Source organism: Stegostoma tigrinum, chromosome 27, assembly GCF_030684315.1.
Source record: "Stegostoma tigrinum isolate sSteTig4 chromosome 27, sSteTig4.hap1, whole genome shotgun sequence".
Lineage (NCBI taxonomy): Eukaryota > Metazoa > Chordata > Chondrichthyes > Orectolobiformes > Stegostomatidae > Stegostoma > Stegostoma tigrinum.
Genome location: NC_081380.1, coordinates 1,979,847 through 2,001,058, shown reverse-complemented (window position 1 = coordinate 2,001,058; position 21,212 = coordinate 1,979,847). Strand labels below are relative to the sequence as shown.

Here is a 21,212-nt window from a genome sequence, read left to right as displayed (position 1 = left end):
GCTTTCTTCAGTGTTGTTCAATATGGAGAAGTACTGATTCATCAACTGAGGAAAGGGTGGTATGCGGAAATCAGGTTTTTTTGCCCATGTCTAACCTAAAGCCATCAGACTTCATGGGACCCAGAGTCAATGTTGAAGACTCTCAGGGTAACATCCTCCCGATTGTACACCCTCCCACTGTGCCTCCACCACTGCTGGATCGGTCAGGTGGGACAGGACATACCCGATGGTGATGGACGTGCCTGGGGCACTATGTGCAAGATATGATTCTGTGAGTCAAACTATGTCAGGCTGTTGCTCAACTGGTCTGCGAGACAGCTCTTCCAATTTTGCCGCCAGCCCACTGATGTTAGTGAGGACAACTTTGCAGGGTTGATAGAGCTGTTTCTGCGTTATCATTTCCAATGTCTAGGTTGATGCCAGATGGTCTGTGAGGTTTCATTTCTTTGTGGCAACTGATTCAATTGACTGGCTTGATGAGCCATTTCAAAGGGCAGTTGAGAGTCAACCACATTGCTGAGAGTTATCCGACCAGGTGAGAATGACAGATTTCCTTCCTTGAAGTGAGCCAGTTGATTTTTTCTGACAACCAATGATGGTTTCACGGTCAGTAGATTCTTAGTTCCAGATTTTTTTTTATTAAATTCAAATTCCACCATCTGCCAGGGTGGAGTTCAAACCTATGTCCCCAGAACATTAGCTGAGTTTCTGAAATAATAGTCTAGTGGTAATACCATTAGACCATCACCTCTCCTAAATGGAATGGTGCAAGGGGGAGCCTCTTAGATTCCAGGGGCATTGGGACTGGTTATGAGGGAGGTGAGACCAGCACAAGCTGGATGCGTTGTACTGAGGCAGAAGTTCTGAAAAAGATTTACAAGTGCAGTTGGGAAGGATATAAACTAAAATGGCAGGGGGAATGGGAATCTATAAAGGGAGACAGAGTTGGGGGAGAAGTTCAAAAACAAAAGACAGAATAGGAAATAACAGCAGTGATTAGCAGAGAATTTAAGGGTAAGAATCCATCGCAAGCAGTGGAAAATAATGCAAAAAAGGGCAAAGAAAGTTAAAAAGACAAGCCTAAAAGGGGCTAACACAATGTGGAGCTGGAAGAACACACTTATCCCTAACTATAGCAATTGTAGTTCTGACTATCTGAAACCTAAAGGGGCTGTGTTTTAATGTGTGGAACATTCACAATAAATTGGATGAAGTTGTTGCACAAACAGATATAAACTGGTGCTATATAGTTGAGACTATGGCAACATGGCTACATGATGACCAGGCGTGGGAACTGCATGATTGAAAAAAAAAACCATGTTCTGAAATACTGCATCAAAATCCTGGGCTTCTCAAATAACTTTTAAAAAGTTTTAAAAAAAGGCAAACAAAAACCAAAAGAACTGCAGATGCTGTAAATAAGGAACAAAAACAAAGTTGCTGGAAAAGCTCAACAGGTCTGGCAGCATCTGTGAAGGAGAAAACAGAGTTAATGTTTTGGGTCCAGTGACCCATCGACAATCAAATAGTTCTCAGGAAGGGTCACCGGACCCGAAGCGTTAACCGTTTTCTCCTTCACAGGTGCTGCCAGGCCTGCTGAGTTTTTCCAGCAACTTTGTTTTTGTTGCAAAATAAAAAGGCAGCTAGGTTACGCTCCAGGAAAATTACAAGACATAGAGATAGCTGCTTGGAATCATTGTTCAAGCTGAATATCTAATTCATACATTCATTCTAAAAGAGCAATCAACCAGGCCTAAACCCCACCCAATCCAGACTGAATGGACCTCTGCAATACCAGACATTCAACTTCAATCAATATTTATGCACAAACATACTGGGCATTCAACTTAATCACAATATATTTGCACCTTCTCTTAACTATCAGGAAGCCAACTGGCCTCAAAGGGGTTACACTAACAACGGCAAGCGCAGATTTGGCGTGAAGATAAGAAGCCCACAACTGATATAAGTGCAGGCCCCGACCTAACCTGAGAGAGCTACCACCCCGAGAGCAATCCTCACAGTCATCTCCAGAAGGATGATCCCAAAAGCCATTCCCCCAAGAGCTATCTGCATAGCCACCTCCAGAAGAGGGATCCCGACAGTAATCCCAAAACCTGCAGGCACAGGAGAGACAATTGCCTTGTGGTATTATCACTGGCCTGTTAATCCACAGATCAAAACAACACTCTGGGTTTGAATCCCACCACAGGAGATGGGGGAATTTGAATTAAATAAAAAAATTGGAATTAGGGATCCAGTGATGACCATGAATCCATTGTCAATTGTTGGAAAAACCCATCTGGTTCACTAATGTCCTTTAGGGAAGTAAACTGCCATCCTTACCTGGTCTGGCCTACGTGTGACTTTAGACCCACTCTCAACTGCCCTCTAGGCAATAAATGCTGCCTAAAAGTAATGACGTCATGCCGTAAATGAATAAAAGAAGGGAAAAAACAAAGGCCTGTTCCGCACCAGGGAAACCAACGCAACCGACCACAACAAGCAGACCTAAAGCTGACAACTTCCAAAAATCACTGACCCAACTGACGTCACAAGGCAGACAAACAGGAGACTGGGAGAACACAGCAGGTTAGGCAGCATCTGGAGGAAAGAAGCAGTCAATGTTTTAAGTATTATCCTTCTTCAGGACGGAATGTGGAGTGACGGAGAGCTGCAGATGGGGGTGCAGGGAGCAACGGAGGCAGAATGGTGGTGATATGTAGGCAATGGTGGTAGATACAACCTGGTTGGTCAATGGGAAGTCTGAATCCAGTTGGCGGCTGGAAGGCGAGGTAAGGCTGGAAGGTGAGGCGAAGGATGAGTGGTAAGGTTATTTGAAATTGGAGAACTCAGTGTTAATTCCTCCAGACTGTATGGTACCCAGGTAGAAGATAAGATGTTGTTCTTCAAATCTGCATCGCGAGTCGCTGAGACACTGGAGGATGGACATGTTGGGGACATTGAAATGGGCAGTGACCGGGAGGTTAGGTTGGCCGTTACAAGTCTAGGCGGAGATGCTAGGCAAAACAGTCACTTGTTCTACGTTTGGTCTCACCAACATAAAGAAGGCCACATTGCACTGGATGCAATAGACTGGGTTGGACAAGATGCAGGTAAAACTCTGTCTCACTTGGAAGGGCTGTTCAGGGCTTTGAATGGAGGTGACTGAGGTGGTGCGTGAGCAGGTGTTGCATCTTTTATGGTGACAGGGCAAGGTACCAGGCAGGTTGGAGTGGGAGGTGCAGAGATTGGTACAAACTAAGGAGTAGTGAAGAGGCTGGCCCTTGCAGAAGGCAGCGAGAGGTGGGGTGTGGAAGACATTCTGGGTGGTGGGGTCTAATTGGAGTTGGCAGAAGTGTCACAAGGTGTCAGAAACATCCTGAGGTGAAACCCAGCTCACAAAAACCACCACGAACTAAGGAAAATCAGGCACTCACCTGATAAATCCACTACGCACCCTACCGCATCAGCGAACTCAACTGAAGGCCTATACAATCTTAAGTCTTCATCAAGGCACCAGAAATGGCAAGTGCGAATGGCCAGCTGTACTTCAAAACTGTGTTTTCCTCAGTACTGAGCTAAAACTCCCTAGACCCCAAAGTTTCCAACCTAACTAGTGGGGAGGGGAGGGTGGGTGCTGACAGTGCAGGGACCCCAAGGATAAGAAGCTTGATTAATGTTTCTGAAATTAAAACTGTGTTTAACTTCTAATACTGTTTAACCTCTGTTTAATTTGATAGTGTCCTCTGTATGATTGATAGTGACAATTTCACCATTTGTTGTATTTGCCTTTATTTCATGAAAATACTCACCGAGGTATTTAATAAATGCAGAGCTTCTTTTGACCCTGAAACAGCAGTCAACTGCCTTCTTCATTTCACATTCCTAAATAAGTCCAGTGTCAGAACCAGGGATCTAGGGAAGATTCAAACCACCTAGAAATCAGCAAATTATTGATCACAAACCAAAATCCTACAGAATAGCGACTGCAGCAGGACACTGGCAGAAGGAATGTGATGTTGTAGAAGGTGTTTTAGAAGTAAAGTCTCTGATGGAGGAGAGGATCACCTGTGTGTTCAAAAAGATATGTCTAAGAAATGGGTCCTTGATCTCTTGAGAGCTGAGCATTTGGGGAAGCAGCAGCCCAGTGCACTGACAACAAGGAGCATAAGTGCTCCACAGAGAAAGCAATCTGGCTCCTCTGTCTTCAGCAACAGGTTGAGGTACTGGACAGGAGAGTCAGGGAACTGAAGGCAGGGTTAAGAGAGGTGGAGGAAGGCTGTAATGCGAGGACAGGGTAGGACGAATGCTGCATGCAGACCTGCAGCAAGAAGGACAAGAAAGGTGGCAAGCACAGGAAATGTACAGGAACAAACTACAGGTTACAGGAACCAAGACAAGTGTGTAGGCACTGAAACAGGAGAATTGACATCTTGGGGAACAAGTTAAAGTGCAGGAGGAGAAGCTAAGGGATATCCACACAGCCTACAAGGTACCCTGCAGTGAACGGTATCACAGGGGAAAGCACAGTAACTGTCAGGAGCAGATCTGTAAGCTGAGCGCTAGGTCCGTCCTAGGCCAGAGGCCTGGTGTGCCTAGTAGGTCCTGTTTCAGCCTGGACAGGCACGCAGGCAAGAGCTTCTAAGGGTGTTTAACCTCTGTTTAATTTGATAGTGTATTTAACTGCTGTTTTATGTAGTCCATAGTGTCAATATCACTGTTTGTTGTATTTGCCTTTATTTGTTGTAATAAATACTTTTTATATTTAATAAACACAGAGATCCTTTTGGCCCTGAAACACCTGTCTACTGCCTTCTTCATTTCACATTTCTAAATAAGGCCAGTGTCAGAACCAGGGATCTGGGCGTGATTCGAATCAACTAAAAATCAGCAAATCAAAAACCAGATCCAGATCACAAACCAGAATTCTACAAAACTCAATATCCAGAAAGGACAGAGAGAAAAGATAAAAGGAGGTGGTGTAGCATTGCTGGTTAAAGAGTGTAAATTTATACAACAGTGAGCAAAGATATTATTCTGGTGAAGTGGAATGTGTATGGATAGTGCTTAGAAACACAATGGGCTAGAAATTGAAAAAGTATGGAGCTCGAGGAACGTAGCAGGCCAGGCAGCATCAGAGGAACAGGAAAGCTGACGTTTCGGGTTGGGATCCTTTTTTTTTCTGAAGAAGAGTCCTGACCCGAAAGTCAGCTTTCCTGGTCTTCTGATGCTGCCTGCCCTGCTGTGTTCTTCCAGCTCCACACTTTGTTATCTCTGATTCCAGCATCTGCAGTTCTTGCTATCCTAGAAATTGATAAGGGTTACTGAATATAGATTCCTAAACTGTAGTCGTAATATTGAGGAAGGCATTAAACAGGAAATTAGAGGTGCATGCAATAAAAGTAAAGTTGCCATAATTATTGTTGTAATCTGCATATAGATTGGGAAATCTAAACCAGCAACATTACGATAGAGGAGGAATTTCTGAAGTCAGTATGGGATGGTTTTCTCAACTAAACGTTGAAGAACTAAGTACAGAACAGGCCAACCCAGTCCGAGCATTGTGCAATGAAAAAGAAATAATTGTTACTTCTTATGTGAGAACTCATGGGGAAGAGTGACCTTAGTGTAACAGATCTTGAATAAGATTGTGAGCGATATGTTTGTGTCTCAGACTATGGTCCTGAATCTAAATAAAAGAATTTACAACAGTGTGAGGCACAAGATAGTTGTGATAAATTGGAGGACATTATTTATTGGGATAAAACATGAGGATGTTAAATTGGGGAAGGCGAACCACAGCAATATTAGGCAGGAACTGGAGAAGTTTGATTGGAGGTAGCTGTTTGAGGGACATGTGGATTTCAAATGGCAGTCAATAAGAGTTCAGGAGCGGCATGGTCCTGCGAGAATGAAGGATAGGTATGGCAAGTTACGTGAACTTTGGATAACCAAAGATGTTATGACCTTGGTCAGAAAGAAAAGGGCAGGTCCAGGAGGATGGGAATTGATGAAGCACTTGAAGTATATAAAGAAAGTAGAAAGACCTCAAAAAAGTAATTAGAAAGGCTAAAAATGAGTCATGAAAAATCATTAGCAAATAGGATTAAGCAGAATCTTAAGGTATTTTTAAACATACATAAAAAGGAAGTGGGTAGCCAGGGAAAGGGTTGACCCACTCGAAAGCAAATGAGAGCATCTATGTATGGAGCCTGAAGAGGTAGGTGAGGTCCTAAACAAATACTTTGTGTCAGTATTCACCAAAGAGAAGGAACTGATGGAGGATGATCTCAGCGAAGGGAGTATCAAATCTCTAAGCGAAGTTGCTATTAAAGAGGAAAAGATATTGTCTGTCTTAAAAAGGTATTAAGGTAGATAAGCCACCAAGACCTGAGTACTGATAGCATTTTAATTTTCAGCAAAGTGGGACAAAACGTTGATTAAGATGGGAGTAATTCAGTATAAGTGTGAGCTTGTGGAGAACATAGAAACTGACTGTAAAAAATTCCATTGGGATGTGAAGAGAAAAAATTAGTAAAGATAAATGTAGATCTCTCACAGGCAGAAACAGTGGCAGTTATAATGGAGAAAAGAGAGATTGCAGACCAACTAGATACATATTTTGATAACACAGTGTGGAGTTGGAAGAGCACAGCAGGCCAGGCAACATCAGAAAAGCACAGAAGTTGACGTTTCGGGTTGGGATCTTCTCCAGAAATTCTGAAGGGTCCCAACCTGAAACATCAGCTTTCCTGCTCCTCTGATGCTGCCTGGCCAGCTGTGTTCCTCCAGCTCCACACTGTGTTATCTCTGATTCCAACATTGGCAGTTCTTACTATTTTGGTTCTATCTTCACAAATATGGACACAAATAATGTCCGAAAAATATTGCAGAACATGGATCTCGTGGGAGGGAAAAACTGGAAGAAAATGGTAGGAAAATGGTGCCAGAGAAACTGATGGGATTAAAGACTGATAAATCCCCAGGCCTGATTCAAAGGGTTGAATGGCCTACTCCTGTTTCTATTTTCTATTAAAGATGGTACTCTGACAAAGAAGCATTAATGCAATAGTATACTGATGTGGTCTTCTTAGAGTAAGTACTCAAAGTGGCAAAGGAGTTTTAATCTGAAAGTTTCTAACAGGCATCTGAAGGGCAACCTCTTCACAAAGGTGGTGCATATATGGAATGGGCTGCCAGAAGAAGTGGTAGAGGTGAGTACAATTATAACATTAATTATAACATTTAAAAAGATATTTGAAGAGAAAGGAAAGGTTCAAAGGGATGGGGCCAAACGCAGGCAAAAAGGACTAGCTCAGTTAGGAAATCCAGTCAGCACAGACAAATTGAACCAAAAGATCTGTTTCCACACTGTGTGACTCTAAGTTTCATAGATGAGCCTGCTGCAGACAGGCGAGATATAACATGAGAAATTTCCTTCTTGTGTGTAAAGCCTAAACATAGGGGCTTGGGCATAAGTGGAGCTTGTTCAAGAGCATGAGTCAATTAAGAACTAAATCCGGATTCACTCCTTATAAAAGTTAGTGAAAATCTGGGTTAACTAAAATCTTAAGACCAAAACTGACAAGATTTGTTCGGCAACAGTAACAGCAGCTACAGAGCAAAGACAGATAGATGAGGTTGAGTTTCAAATAACTCATGTTCTAAATGAAGAATGGAACAATCTCAAGGGACTGAATGGCCTGTTCCTACACATAAATTCAAAGGTATTTGCTTGAAATACACACAGGTTAATTCCACTAACAAGGTAAAAGAATTTTTTACATCACAGATTAATATTTCGACAGATCAAAGAAAGATGGTTGTACTTAGATGGAAATCTACTACAGTACTTTACACTGCTATTGTCAAGAGAACTCAGAGGATTCAGTGCGATTTGTAATGTGGTAATTTGCAGTCTCCAGGCAATAGTCTTCTAGCCTTTTTGTGGTGACTCACGCTATTCATTATTGCTTGATAAACTGGCTTAAGCTTTAGCAGGTGATTTAAGCTCTTTTTTTAATAATCAAAAGGATATTCTGGGAACAGCTGGATTCCAGAATTTAGGCTCCAAGACCTGCCATGTCAATTTAAACACTTCTAATACTAATTCAATAATGTATTACAAAATACAAATATAAATCATTACACAAGGCTTTTAGATGAAAAAAGTCAGATTTATCATGTTTTTCAAAACAAAGCTGAGTAAAAGCAGGCTTCAACTGTCCCAGTTTTCTATCATCACTCCAGCTATTCCTCAGGCTGAAAAATACTTCTTGAAAGCTCAAACATTTTAAAGTAGAGCTTAATGTGCTCCTGGGACTTTCCAAACTTCTTCATTATATTAATACAAACAAAAGCTAAATCAAAAACTTTTCTTTTCAGAGACTACAAAATTTTAAACTGAAAATGATGAACGAACAGCACAGCTCATATCCTAGCAGTCAGGACATAATAGCATCCCAACACTACTTCAAACTACATTGGTTAATTTACACCTCAAGGTCATCTTCAAAGTACCATGCTACTCCATAGCTCATTTTCATTGTGACAACTGGCAATGGTTTCATGGTCTCATTTCCATATTTTTATTCAATTCAAATTCTACCACATGCTGTGACAGGATTCGAACCCAGGTCACCAGAACATTACCTAGATCTCAGGATCACAGTTCAGTGATGCTACCACTAGGCTGTTCCACCTAATGAAACCTGGGTGCCATCACGTACCAGTCACTGAAAGTAAACAAGCGGATGTAGCTAGCAGTGAAGGAGGCAAATGGTTTCGTGGCCGTCATAGCAAGAGGATTAGAGTACAACAGCAGGCAAGTCTTGCTATAACTGTAGAGGGCATTGGTAAGACCATATCTGGAGTATTGTGTGCAGCTTTGGTCTTTCATCTCAGGAAGCACTGAGGGACTGCAAAGAAGACTTACCAGACTAATTCTTGGGGTGGCGGGACTGACATATGGGGACAGATGGGATCAGTTAGGACGATATTCACTGAAGTTTAAAAGAATGAGAGATGGGCATCATGAACCATGGGCACATTCTAAGAATATGGGATAGACCTTTTAGAACAAAGGAGAAATTTCTTCACCCAGATGGTGGTAAACTTGTGGAGTAGTCTGCCACAGGAAAGTTGAGGCCAAAACATTGAAGATTTTCAAGAATGATGTAAATATAGTTTTTGGGATTTAAAGGTACAAAGAGTACGAGGAGAAAGCGGTTTCAGAATTGGATGAGCAGTCATGATCATATTGAATGATTGAGCAAACTTGATGGGCCAAATGGCCCACTCCGGCTCCTATTTTCTACATTTCTAAGTTTTAATTACATTGTGGAGCAGAAATCCAGAAGCAGAGAGGTAAGAAGAAAGTAGAGAAATGGACAAAGCGAGGCCCATGGCAGCACTACTTTGCACAATTAATATTGATCAGGTAATAAAATCCATGCATAGCATTATCTAAATAAAAGAAGTCAAAGACAAGGCATTGACAAGCTGGTGAATAAAGCATTGTCAGCAAATCATAATAAGTTGTGCCTTTTAGAAAGTCACATCTTTGTAGTAAGGAGAATTCCTGATCCAATGTTGGCCAGCAAGCGCAAAACTGTATTACCAGCATGTGCAGACTTGTTAAACCAGCTCCATAGCAACAGTTGAGGACGTTTCCAGCCAGTAGAAAAACACATGCTGCAGCAATACATGCCAACACAGTTGGAAAGGCTGATAAGAATAGTTTTATTTTACTAAATGCCAATTCTCCAGAGATACTGTCACATTTATCACACCATGCTGGTGTTTGCTGTAGAATGGTAAATAGTTAGAAACAGAAGTGCCTGAAACTAATCCACTGAATTATCAAAATTTAACATCAGTTCTTGACTACATTTTATTGCACATAATCAGTTGGATATTAGGCAGCAATGAAACTTGCTGATGCTTTTCAATTAATTGGCTTATATCTCATCTACTTTACAGAAAAACAAAACCAGTTTAATGATTTATTACGGATACAATTATTTCAAAACATAGAGAATATTTGAGAAACTCAACTAGTCTGGCAACACCTGTGAAGAGAAAGAGAGTTACCATTTTGAATCCAAATCACAATAAAGAAGAATCATACCAGACTCAAAATGTTCACTCAGTTTCTCTCTCCACAGATTCTGCCAGACCTGTTAAGTTTCACCAGAATTGATCTTGTTTCAGATTTTCAGTAATTGCATTTTTGCTCATTACTGTGACATTTTCAGCAAAATCTAGTCAGAGAGAACAGTTGGAACAGTTTTAAACAGGTAAATAACAACAATCTGGAAGACAGCATGAAATAAAAGAAAGTTCAAGTGCATTTGAAAGTCATGTCACCAAAGCTTCAGCTATTTTTAATAACATCACCACAATAGATTAATTGTTTGTTTATTCTACCTATTTGTAGGTTCTTACAGTGTGCAAATTGGCTACTACATTTTCTGCCATAATAGCGTCAGCAACTCAAAAGCAGTTAATGGAGCCTGAAGCACTTCGGGACATCCAAGGATCTGCAATGCATATATAAATGAATGGAAGTCCTTTCAATTTTAAAGTGATTGTAATTTTCAAATTACTTCGTGTTTTCATATACACTGCGTGTAGTTATGACATAAGATAAAACTTTGCATCAAGATCTAATCTGCTGCTTGCTTGATTCTGTATAGGTGGTCGTTGTCAGTTGAATGACAACTGTTGCCTCACGTCACATCCATGATGATGTCAACAACAAACTGGTATGTCTATAGTTATGAAGACTGAATAAAGTGAAGTTTTGAAGGGGGAAAGAGTAACTTAAGAATGTCAACATACTTAATGTCAGAAATCACACAACACCACAACACAAGCTTTCAAAGCCTCATTCCTCCTTCAGGTGTTAGTCTCCGAAAGCTTGTGTTTTCAAATAAACCTGTGGACTATAACCTGGTGTCGTGTGATTTCTGACCCTGTCTATCCCAACATCAGCACCTCCACATCATAACTTTCTTAACATTACAGCTGTGGGTAAATTCCACATTAAGCTCAACACAGCAATTATTCTAATTACAAACACAGCACTGTTATTATTGATCAAGATACGTTATGATTTTATACTCTACACAGCACATATTTTTGTAATTTAAAAGCTTGACACAAATTTAAAATTTGGGCTTTTGCCATACATAATGTTGATGAGACAGAACTTACAATTCTTCATTCACACGCTCCTTCACTTACAATAATAAGCAAAGTTCCATATTAGAAATAGTTTACCAGAAAAGCCTACCAACTGATCCTAAGTGGACCTCCCCTTTCCCACTTCCTATATAACTCCCATCCGCACCATATCTTCCTAAATATAACTTCTTTCAAATTCACCTGATAATTCATTGCTTGTTTTGAATTGCAATTATAGCATCTTTCCATCCATTTTCTAATTGTCCTCCATTCACCCCTTCACTGGCTTTCATTCTCTCAATGGTATAATGCCATCTCTTTTTCACCCCAGCCACACATCATCACTCTATTCTGTCTCTAATCAATTACTTACTATTTGTTAATTATGTTTCTGCTGGTATTTAAATGCCGATAAACGAATGAACTAGGGCAAACCCTGTCTGAATTAGGACTCCAACAAACAGAGGATTTACAAATGCTCATTTTCTAGTCTAGTTAAACATTCACACTGCAATTTAATCTGAGTAGAACAATACACTGCAACATATTTTACAGGAAAGTGGCTGACTTATCTGAATACCCTACTGAGTAAGAGGTGCAAGCTGGCAGTAAGTTAACTGTATTTTGTCTCAATAAGAGGGGAATATTGTGTGATAGGATCAGGAATTCTTATAGTAAAATCAAATGGGATATAGTTTGATAGTGAAATTCTGTACATGCATAAAAGTCATGTTTTTTCCTATCATAATCACAACCACAGCATATTCTCACATTTTGCTTAGTGTCTAAGTTTAAAATAGAAGTTATGATATATTAATGGTTATCACAGCTTTACTATTCTTCTTCTACACCCATCACAGCAATTACCTTTCCAATGTTGGACATTTCTGAAGATTTTAATCTGAGATAGACTTTACTCTTTTAGGACTTACTTTATTCACTTCAGGTCATTGCCTTTCCCATCTACATATAAATGGTCGCCAGTAGCTTAAAGTCTTGGTCAAACATAAGCTTTGTTTCAGTCATCCCAAACTTTACCTATTATCCCTTGTCCTATTCGCTTCTGCCTCGTGACAATCTTTCCCGATGCAGCCCTCGACTCTTTGGTTGAAATACAGTCAATAAGGAAGGATTGTTTGTGCAGAATATTGCAGTTTACAAAATCTAAGAGCAGGATTTGTTTAGCACAGTGACAATAATGACCTGGTGATACAGCTGGAAGTACGCAGATGCATTTATACAATCACCATCTCAGCAGCGCTGTTGTGGAGAAGGGAAAAATTGTCTTGTGCCCTCTTCACTATATCATCATTTGGAAGAAGGTAAGGCAACAACAGCTTGCATTTTTATCATGAACTAGAGCCTCCACAAATGTTTGATCATAAATTTAGGTTTGAAGAAGAATGTTAAAGTAACAGGGAGAGATTTCAAGAGTTCAGACCTAGGAAGACATGGCCGCCAATGGCAACAGGGTAAGTGTGATTTGAATTGAAGGTGCACAACAGTCAAAATTGAAAGAATCTAAACCTTTCAAATTCATACTGGAATAATTCATTACAAGAAAGTCATTCTATACGTTGTCCTTACAGATCTGCGCTTGCCTCATTGGTCAGAAATGTTGGCCATTCCAATTTGGAGGAAGATTATGAAACCACCTTAAAGTGTGCTCTTCTCCACTCTTCTCTCCACCGGAGGTGGTTCAATTGCTAAATACACACCCTTAATACAGCACTACACCATATCAATCATAGTAGTCACACTCTGGTTTGCGCTACAATTAGCACTTCTGGAAAACCAATGAGCAAGCATTAGCCAGCATACCTGATTTTTATAACTATCCAAACATAAAGCAATTCATATGAACATCACTGATAAATATGAGCTGAACTGTATTATTCTTTCTCTTCCCAAACTCCTATACCATCACTCTAACAAGTGAATTAGACAGATTAAATGCTTGAGCAAAGTATCAGAGGCCAGAGGAACTGCAAACATCTTAATACAGTAAGTTCAAGGAAGGATCAAATATTCAGCTCCCAAAAACAAGAATTCACCTGCCACTTGCTGTAGATTTAAGCAAAAGGACTTGTAGATGCTCATGCCCAAAGGCTGAAAACTGGTGACAGAACAAAAGAAACTGAGAATGTAATGAGGAAGTTATCCTCAAAAGTAACCGGTACGCTAAACATTTACACATGTAATTTCCAGGGTTAAAACATGCTAGAGCATGAACACAGTTTTACATTTCTGGTAAAAGTATCTGATGGCATCACCAAGATTTCAGTAAATTTGTCTTTTCTAAGTCATACCTGGTAACCAAACCATTAATTAACTCACTTTCAAACAAGATGCAACACAGCTTTTCCTTTACCTACCTCTGGTGTGTTCTTCTTAAATTCTCGGCTTTCATCAATAAGTCGTTTCCTGGACTGTTCACTCTCATCCTGTCGATTGGCCAACACAGTGGCAGTGGCATCAAGCTCTCTCTGTACAAAGAAAAATAAAATCAATGAAATCCTGAAATGGAACTGGTAATGGCTTAGGAAGAGATGCTGGGTAGGTTCAACAACTACGCATATCCTGGTAAAGGAGTGCAGTTAAGTTACAAAACCACTCAGACCTAAAGCCAATCCTGATTTACACTGAGAATTTGCTAATCTCAGCAGGTTGACAGAAGAAACAATGTGTAAGTGTTGCCCTATACTGAGAAAGGGGAAGTCAGCCTGCATTCCCAGTCTAGATCTAAGGGCTTGTGTGAAACATGTACATTTAAGAGCATTGATGAGGGTAGAATGAGCTTTGACCTGATGTACTCACAATCAATAAACTTGCCAAAGCATGCAGCTTGGGGTACAGTCCAACATCAGGACTGGACATGGGTGATATATGTGTATAGTACCAATGCCCAGCCCAAGTCTCCACCCTCAGAGGATGGTGATAAGTCAGAAAATAATGAAGAAATGCAGACAAAATAGAGAAGATTAACAAGAACAATAAAGGATATCACACACTTCTGCTGGCTTTTTCTACACCCGATATATAGTGCATTTGCATCAGAAAATATTTTAAAGCATTGGAGAAACAGTTACCACTTGCTGAAAAATTGTAGAGTGTTGTAACAAAATAGGGAAGATCTGCATTATTAAAATCTGCAAGGAAGATTGGAGTACCAGCATTGATTTTCTGGAACTGATCTGACAGGAGCAAGGGAAATAGCCTGAAGTTCTGGAACAGTGAAGGATTCCATCCAGTCTTCTAGATGGAGCTTGTGATATTAGACAATGTCTGATCCGATCAATCACTGGTAACCTGACAACAGTAAAGGTCAATGTCTGATTAAAAAGAGAAAACAGAGAACTGCAGGTGGTAAGAAAAAGTTTGTTAGTGAGGAGTTATAAATTGTGAAACTATAAAGAGAATAAAAACCAGAACAGGAAGTAAAAGGTACTCTTTATGAAAACAGGCTTCTCATGACAAACGCTTGTTAATTTTGCTCCCGCGGGTCATTACAGTTTGTCCCTCATTCATACAATATTCATCAATTTAGGTTTCCCCATTTTTCCTCTCTTTTATTGACACCACAATATTTGGGTACAAATTTCTCAACCTACTAAAATGGATGTACACACACATTCTCAGGAAACAACAGAAGTTGAGAGACAGTGAGTGAAAATAAGACCAGATGGAACTCAGTTTCTGATACTTGAAGAGCACCAAATAATATAGTTACTTCAAGAAGAAATCCACTCCCCGAAGTAAGAGGCCAAATTAAGTTGAAAATATGCTTATGAATTAAATAACTGGAAAGATCATATATTTCCTGATTATGTATTTCCTAGGTGAATATTTGAATTTTTAATGATTCTGTAGTTCACAGAGAGGCTCCAAAATGCATTTATTTCAAAGCTTTCGAAACCTAAAGCTAGTTCAATAAATCATTCAAAAGCTAGTAACATTTCACATTTTGACAAACTAAGTAGGATTTTTTGTCAAACTTGACTAGAAAAGTAATGGCCTCTCTTTTTATTGGCAAACAGTCTATGATGTTTATTGAATTAGGTCATTCAGCCCATCATGTCCACGTCTGACTTCATTAATCCCATTTTCCAACTCTTGGCTCATAGGTCTGGACGCTATGACAATGCAAGTGAATAACTAAATACTACCTAAATATTACGAGAATTTCTGACTTGACCATTCTTTCAGGCAGCACATTTCAAAAGCCCACCATGTTCTGTTTCTCAGCTTTTCTTTTAGCTTTCTAACTGTTACCTTAAACCCCCTGGTTATTGATTTCTCCACTCATGGAAAAAAAATCCCTTTCTACAAACCCTATCTATGCCTCTCATAACATTTCACATCTCTATCAGGTCCCCTCAAAACCTTTTCTGCTTGAAGAAAACAATCCTAGCTTAACCAATCTTTTTTAGTAGATCAGACCCTCCAGTCCAGGCATCGTCTTGGTAAATTTCTTCTGCACCCTCTCTAGGGCACTTACATCTTTCCTACAGTGTGGAAATCGGAACTTCATGCAGTACTCCAGCTGTGGCCTGGCTAAGCAGCATTGTTCTTGTTGTGTAGGCCTCAGCTAATAAAGGCAAGTATTGCAAATGCCTTCTTCACGATTTTTCCACCTAATCTACTACATTCAATGTTTCATGAGTATGTACACCAAGGGTTCTCTGAATCTTCAGTATCTTCCAGGGCTCCAATGGTTCATATTGCAATTACTTGTATGTGCACCCTCCACTTCCCAAAATGTATTACACCTGTCATTTGCTTTGTTTTTGTTCTTGCTCCTTTCTTAAATAGTAGATTTTGGATTAAATTTAATGGGCAAAAGTATCACTGCAGTCTTTCCAAGACTCTGGCACCTTGGAAGCATCCTCGAGTCATGGCTACTGCTGCAGAAGTGGCTGGCTACTCTCATCACTAGCAAACCCCCTGCTACTGGCTTTCCACACTTTTTCTTCCCTTCCTCCAGAGCAGTTGAATCACCACTGTGCCATGGACATTGTCAGTACCATGATTCACACCCTGGCCTTCTTCAGGGCGCTGCCTCTAATAAAAATCAAACATAGAGAATAGGCATTGGCATTCCTTCCATACACAAGTCCCAGCGCCACTCAAATGCTCAGAGGCTAAAAATCCAAAGAAAAGCAAAGGTTGGCCATCAACCCAGACTCTGGTCAATCAAATCAAGTCAGAGATTATGATTTCCAGCTGATTGTTACTTCTTGCAGGTTCTAATTCAACTTGAGATTTCATGAGCTCAGCTTCACAATTTGCCATGCTGAGATCTGAGCTCACAATTAGTTGCATAGATGTAGTTAATATGGAGTTTCAGAAACCATTTGTTAAATTCAGTTGCATAAAATTAGTTGAGGAAATGAAAAAAAATTGCAGTATAGATGACAAGGCTAGAAGGCATACAGCCACGGTATACCTATGGACCTTTCTTCAGCTGACTGCAGGGTGTCCATTTGGACTTACAGAAGTGGTGGATGGCTTTATTTCTGACAATCAATTAAAAGCAATAGCGCACTGACCAGAGAATCCCAGACAGTGCAAGGTGGCAAAAACATAAAGGATATCTGCTATGGCACAGTCATTGGCAGTTTTTCTGCCAGAATAACATGATTTAAACCCTAATCTAGACACTTGAAAACAAAACCCATATATTCCACTGAACTATTTGGGGACCATCATATTGGCAGCAGTGCCATATTTATATGACACATTAAATCAAAAAACAATTTGTCCATCTGTGACTACAAAAGATCCCACACTACTGTTCAAAAAAAGGCAAGACTGACATCTTGAACAATTTTTGTTCTTCAACACCATTAAGAAAAAACAGATTCTGTCAACAGCATAGTGCTTTTGTAGGACAATTGACTATTTCTTGGTACACGTCGATACCAGTCCTTTGTGCTGCATTGCAGCTTCATGATTCTGGATAATAGCTCAAATGGAGAAAATCAAGTAATGCCTCCACCTCAATTAGCAAATTACAAGTAGGATGGGTAATGTTCCCTTTACAAAGTTGAAGATTGGTGTGACTGGTGCAGATACAGCCTTCGTCAGTCGCTTTCAGCACAGAATGCTTCGAGCTTCATTCCTTCCTTTCTGCATGTTTTTTTTGGCTATTATAGTTCCTGAACGGCTATGGCTCTGCTCCAGTCAGCCACGCTGGATAAGATTTGTGTTCTAGTTGTGTCAATTATCCCTGCAAAAGTGGAAAGAATTCTCTCTCTCTCATACGCAACAGGTTCAAATTTCTTACCTTTTCTGTCAGGTCTTTCTTTAAATTCCTAGGATTTGCCAATTCTTAGGTTATCTATCATTATTTCCTTATCTAATATCGCTTTGTGTGGCTCAGTGTAGCGCTGTGTTTGACAGTGCTCCTGTGAAGGGCCATAGTAATATCTTAGAACATAAGAACTAAGAGCAGGAGTAGGCCATCTAACCTTCGAGCCCACTCCACCATTCAATAAGATCAAGGCTGATCTTTTCAGGGCCTCAGCTCCACTTACCCACCCTCTCACCATAACCCTTCACTCGTTTACTTTTCAAAAAATTCTTAATTTTAAAAATATTCAATGAGGAAGCCACAACTACTTCACTGGGAAAGGAATTCCACGATTTCACAACCCTTTGGGTGAAGAAGTTCCTCATCAACTCAGTCCTAAATCTACTCCCCTAATTTTAAGGCCCTCTTGTTCTAGTTTTACCCACCAGTTGAAACATCCTCCCTGCTTCTATCTTATCTATTCCCTTCATAATCTTATGTGTTTCTATAATATGCTCCCTCATTCTTCTAAATTCTAATAAGTGCAGTCCCGGTCTTCTCAGTCTGTCCTCATACCCCAACTCTCTCAACTCTGGGGCAGTTCTAGCAGATTAGAAAACAGTAAATGTGACACTATGGTTATAAAAATAAAGTGGCAGATAAAAGGTGGGGAATTATACACCAGTTAGTTTAACTTCTGTAGTGGGGAAAAATGCTTGAAGACATTATGAGTGAAGTGGACAACTAGATGTGGTGTATCTAGATTTCCTAAAGGCATTTGACAAGGTTCCGCACAAAAGGCTGCTGCAAGAGACAACTGTGCAAGTCGTTACGGGCAATACATTAGCATGGATAGAGGATTGGTTAAATAACAGGAAGCAAAGAGCAGGGAGAAATGAATGCTTTTCTGGTTGGCAGTCAGTGACTGGTCGAGTGCCTCAGGGATCAGTGTTGGGACTACAATTTTTTTCAATTTCCATAGATGATTTGGAGTTGGGGCCCATGAGTAGTGTGTTAAAGTTTCTGTGGATGTATGTTGGGTGGAAGTAAGAAATAGCATGTGAAAAAAAGTCACTAGTCTGCTTTTGTTGCTGCTATACCGTAGCACAGAGTAGAACTCCAGAAATAATATTTCGGATCCCAAATAGTGACCTCTGAACACCATTACAACCCACAGAACTCTTTTTTTAAAAAAAAGCTTTGACTTATTCATTACTTATGAATTATCAGCTCTTCTAAACCTCAAATGGAGAAAATCTGCTTACATATATTTATTGTAGATAAAAGTTAGTTTATTAGGCTCACCAATCTGGGTGTCCTGTTGTTGGCCTCTTAAGATTAAGGGTATTGGAACATGGTGTAAATAATAAATGTGTAATTATTACAGTGCCATGCATCAGAATTTTTCCAAAATTTGCTGGCCGTCCTCATGCATACCCAATTTGGCTATCAGCCTCTGCTTGGCAATTCTGCATTGTTGTGTATCCCAAAATCCATCTTGGAGGATGTTTAGCTGAAGATCTGAGGCCTAATGTCTTTCACCGCTGGAGCGTTATCCCACTGGGAGGGAACATTCCTGTCTGGCGATTGTTGTGCAGTGTCCATATATCCATTGTCGCAGTGACTGCATGGTTTCATCAGTTTCATCCTTGCCTGGAGCATACGAAACAGACAACACTGGCCGAGACACGAGTATCTAGTGCACACGTGGTGGGTGATGTTCCCACGTGTGATGGTAGTATCCATGTCGAAGATCTGACGTGTCCTACAGAGTTTACCATGACAGGGTTGTATTGTGTTGAGGTGAATGTTGTCCTGAAGGCTGGAGAGTTTGCTGCCAATGGTCTGTTAAAGTTTGACGATTGTTTGATGGCTAGAAGCGGAGGCATAGGGAAGGTCTTGGTGAGATGCTCTTCAGCATCGGTGATCTGACTGCAGTGATTGCTCACCATCAGTCCAAAGGACACAATATAGATCAGTTAATGTGATATTTAATAAATTCCTACTTTAGAAATGAAGCCAAAACACAGATTCTAAACAAGGCCTCACAGCTAACATGCATTATCAGAACTAAATGTCACCTCTTCTTTACACTGATAAAAGCTTTAGGTCTCTCAGGACCATGACGAAAGGAATTTGAGGATTTACACATTAATCAGTTAGAAGGTTTTGGTTGATTAAAGATTTAACAGCATCTTAGGTTTGTTTAGTACATCCTCATCAATTGTGTGAACCTTTGAGTTTTTCGTTATAAATTCTGTGTCTGATATTACCTCTCTCACTAAAACCTGAAGGAAGTCTGAGGCTCCAATAGCTTGGTGTTTTCAAATAAGCCCGTTGGACTGTAAATTGGTGTCATATGATTTCTGACCTTGCCCACTCTGGTCCAACACTGGCATCTCCACATCAGATTGAATAAAGACAGTCATGAGTGACAATCAAGGCTCAGATGATGCAGAGTTCATTTAGGCAGAGGTGGGGAAAAAAGAACAGCAAGGGAAAGATGACATTGCTAATAGTGATTGACAGGCCCACAGCAGGAAGAAAGGCTATAAATCAACAATATTTAAGAGCATATTTTAAAAAAAGCAATACCAATGAGCAACGTTAATCTTCACGTTGATTGGGTTAGTCAAATTGGAAAGGGTAGCTATGATAATGAGTTCATAGGGTACCTTAGGGACAGTTTCCCAGGCCAATGTGTCATGGAGCCAGCAAGAAGCAGACTACTTTTGATCTGATAATGGGTCATGATGTTAAGTTTAATGATCTCAGAGTAAAACATCCCTTAGGAATTAGTGATCATAACATTACAGAATTTAATATTCAGATCCAGAGTGAGAAACTTAAATCACAAGCAACTGTGTTAAACTTAAATGAACTTGACTTATATTGAAATTTAGGGTTGAGTTTGCTAAAGTGAACAATGCAGATATAAAATAAGTAGGAATGACAGCCAGTAAGCAGTGGTCAACATTTAAGGAGGTATTTAATGACTCTCAGCAAAAGTACGTCCCAGTTAGGAGGAAAGATGCTTAGAAAGGGATAAACAAGCCATGGCTAACCAAGGAAGTTAAGGACAGTATTAAGTTGAAAGAAAAAGCATTTAAGGAGATAAAAGTCAAAAGTAGCCCCAAAGGCTGGGATAAATTCAGAATTCAGCAAAGGAGAACTAAAATGATAGTAAAGAGAAAGATGGTACACTACGAGGGTAAACTAGCTAAGAAAATACAAAGCTGGCAATGAGCTTCTTTAAACATATGAAAAGGAAGAGAGTTGTCAACGTGAACATAGACCCTTAGAAAATGAATCTGGGAGTCAGTTATGGGGAACAAGGAAGCAGCAGAGAAATTAAACAGATGTTTCGCGACGGTCATTACGGTGGAAGATACTTCGAACATCCCATTAGTACTAAAAAAACACAGGGGAGGAATTAACCATCATTACCATCATTAGAAGTCATTTTAGACAAATTAGTGGGGCTAAAGACAGATTAGTGTCTGAATGCTGCATCCTAGGATCCTAAAAGAGGTAAGGTTAAATTTCCAAAAAATCTTGGATTCTGGAAAAGAACCTGGGGATTTAGAAAACGACCCATGTTATTCAAAAAGAGGGGAAAGGAAAAAAGCAGGTAACTATAGACTGATTAGCATAATATTTATTGTCAGAAAAGTACTGGAATCAATTAAAGTAATGACAGAATATTTGAAAAAAACATCATAATTTAATC

The 21,212-nt window shown here is 39.9% G+C and overlaps 1 protein-coding gene across 6 annotated transcripts in view; it reads right to left on the bottom strand.

Moving 5' to 3' along the window:
- LOC125464755 (protein CASP-like) overlaps positions 1 to 21,212 on the bottom strand; it is a 534,922-nt gene that overhangs the window by 404,509 nt on the left and 109,201 nt on the right. For all 6 annotated transcript variants that reach the window (XM_048557535.2, XM_048557531.2, XM_048557534.2 and 3 more), the window contains exon 2: positions 13,566 to 13,676. In XM_048557535.2, coding sequence (XP_048413492.1) covers positions 13,566 to 13,676 — 111 coding nt within the window. The remainder of the gene's footprint in view (positions 1 to 13,565; positions 13,677 to 21,212) is intronic.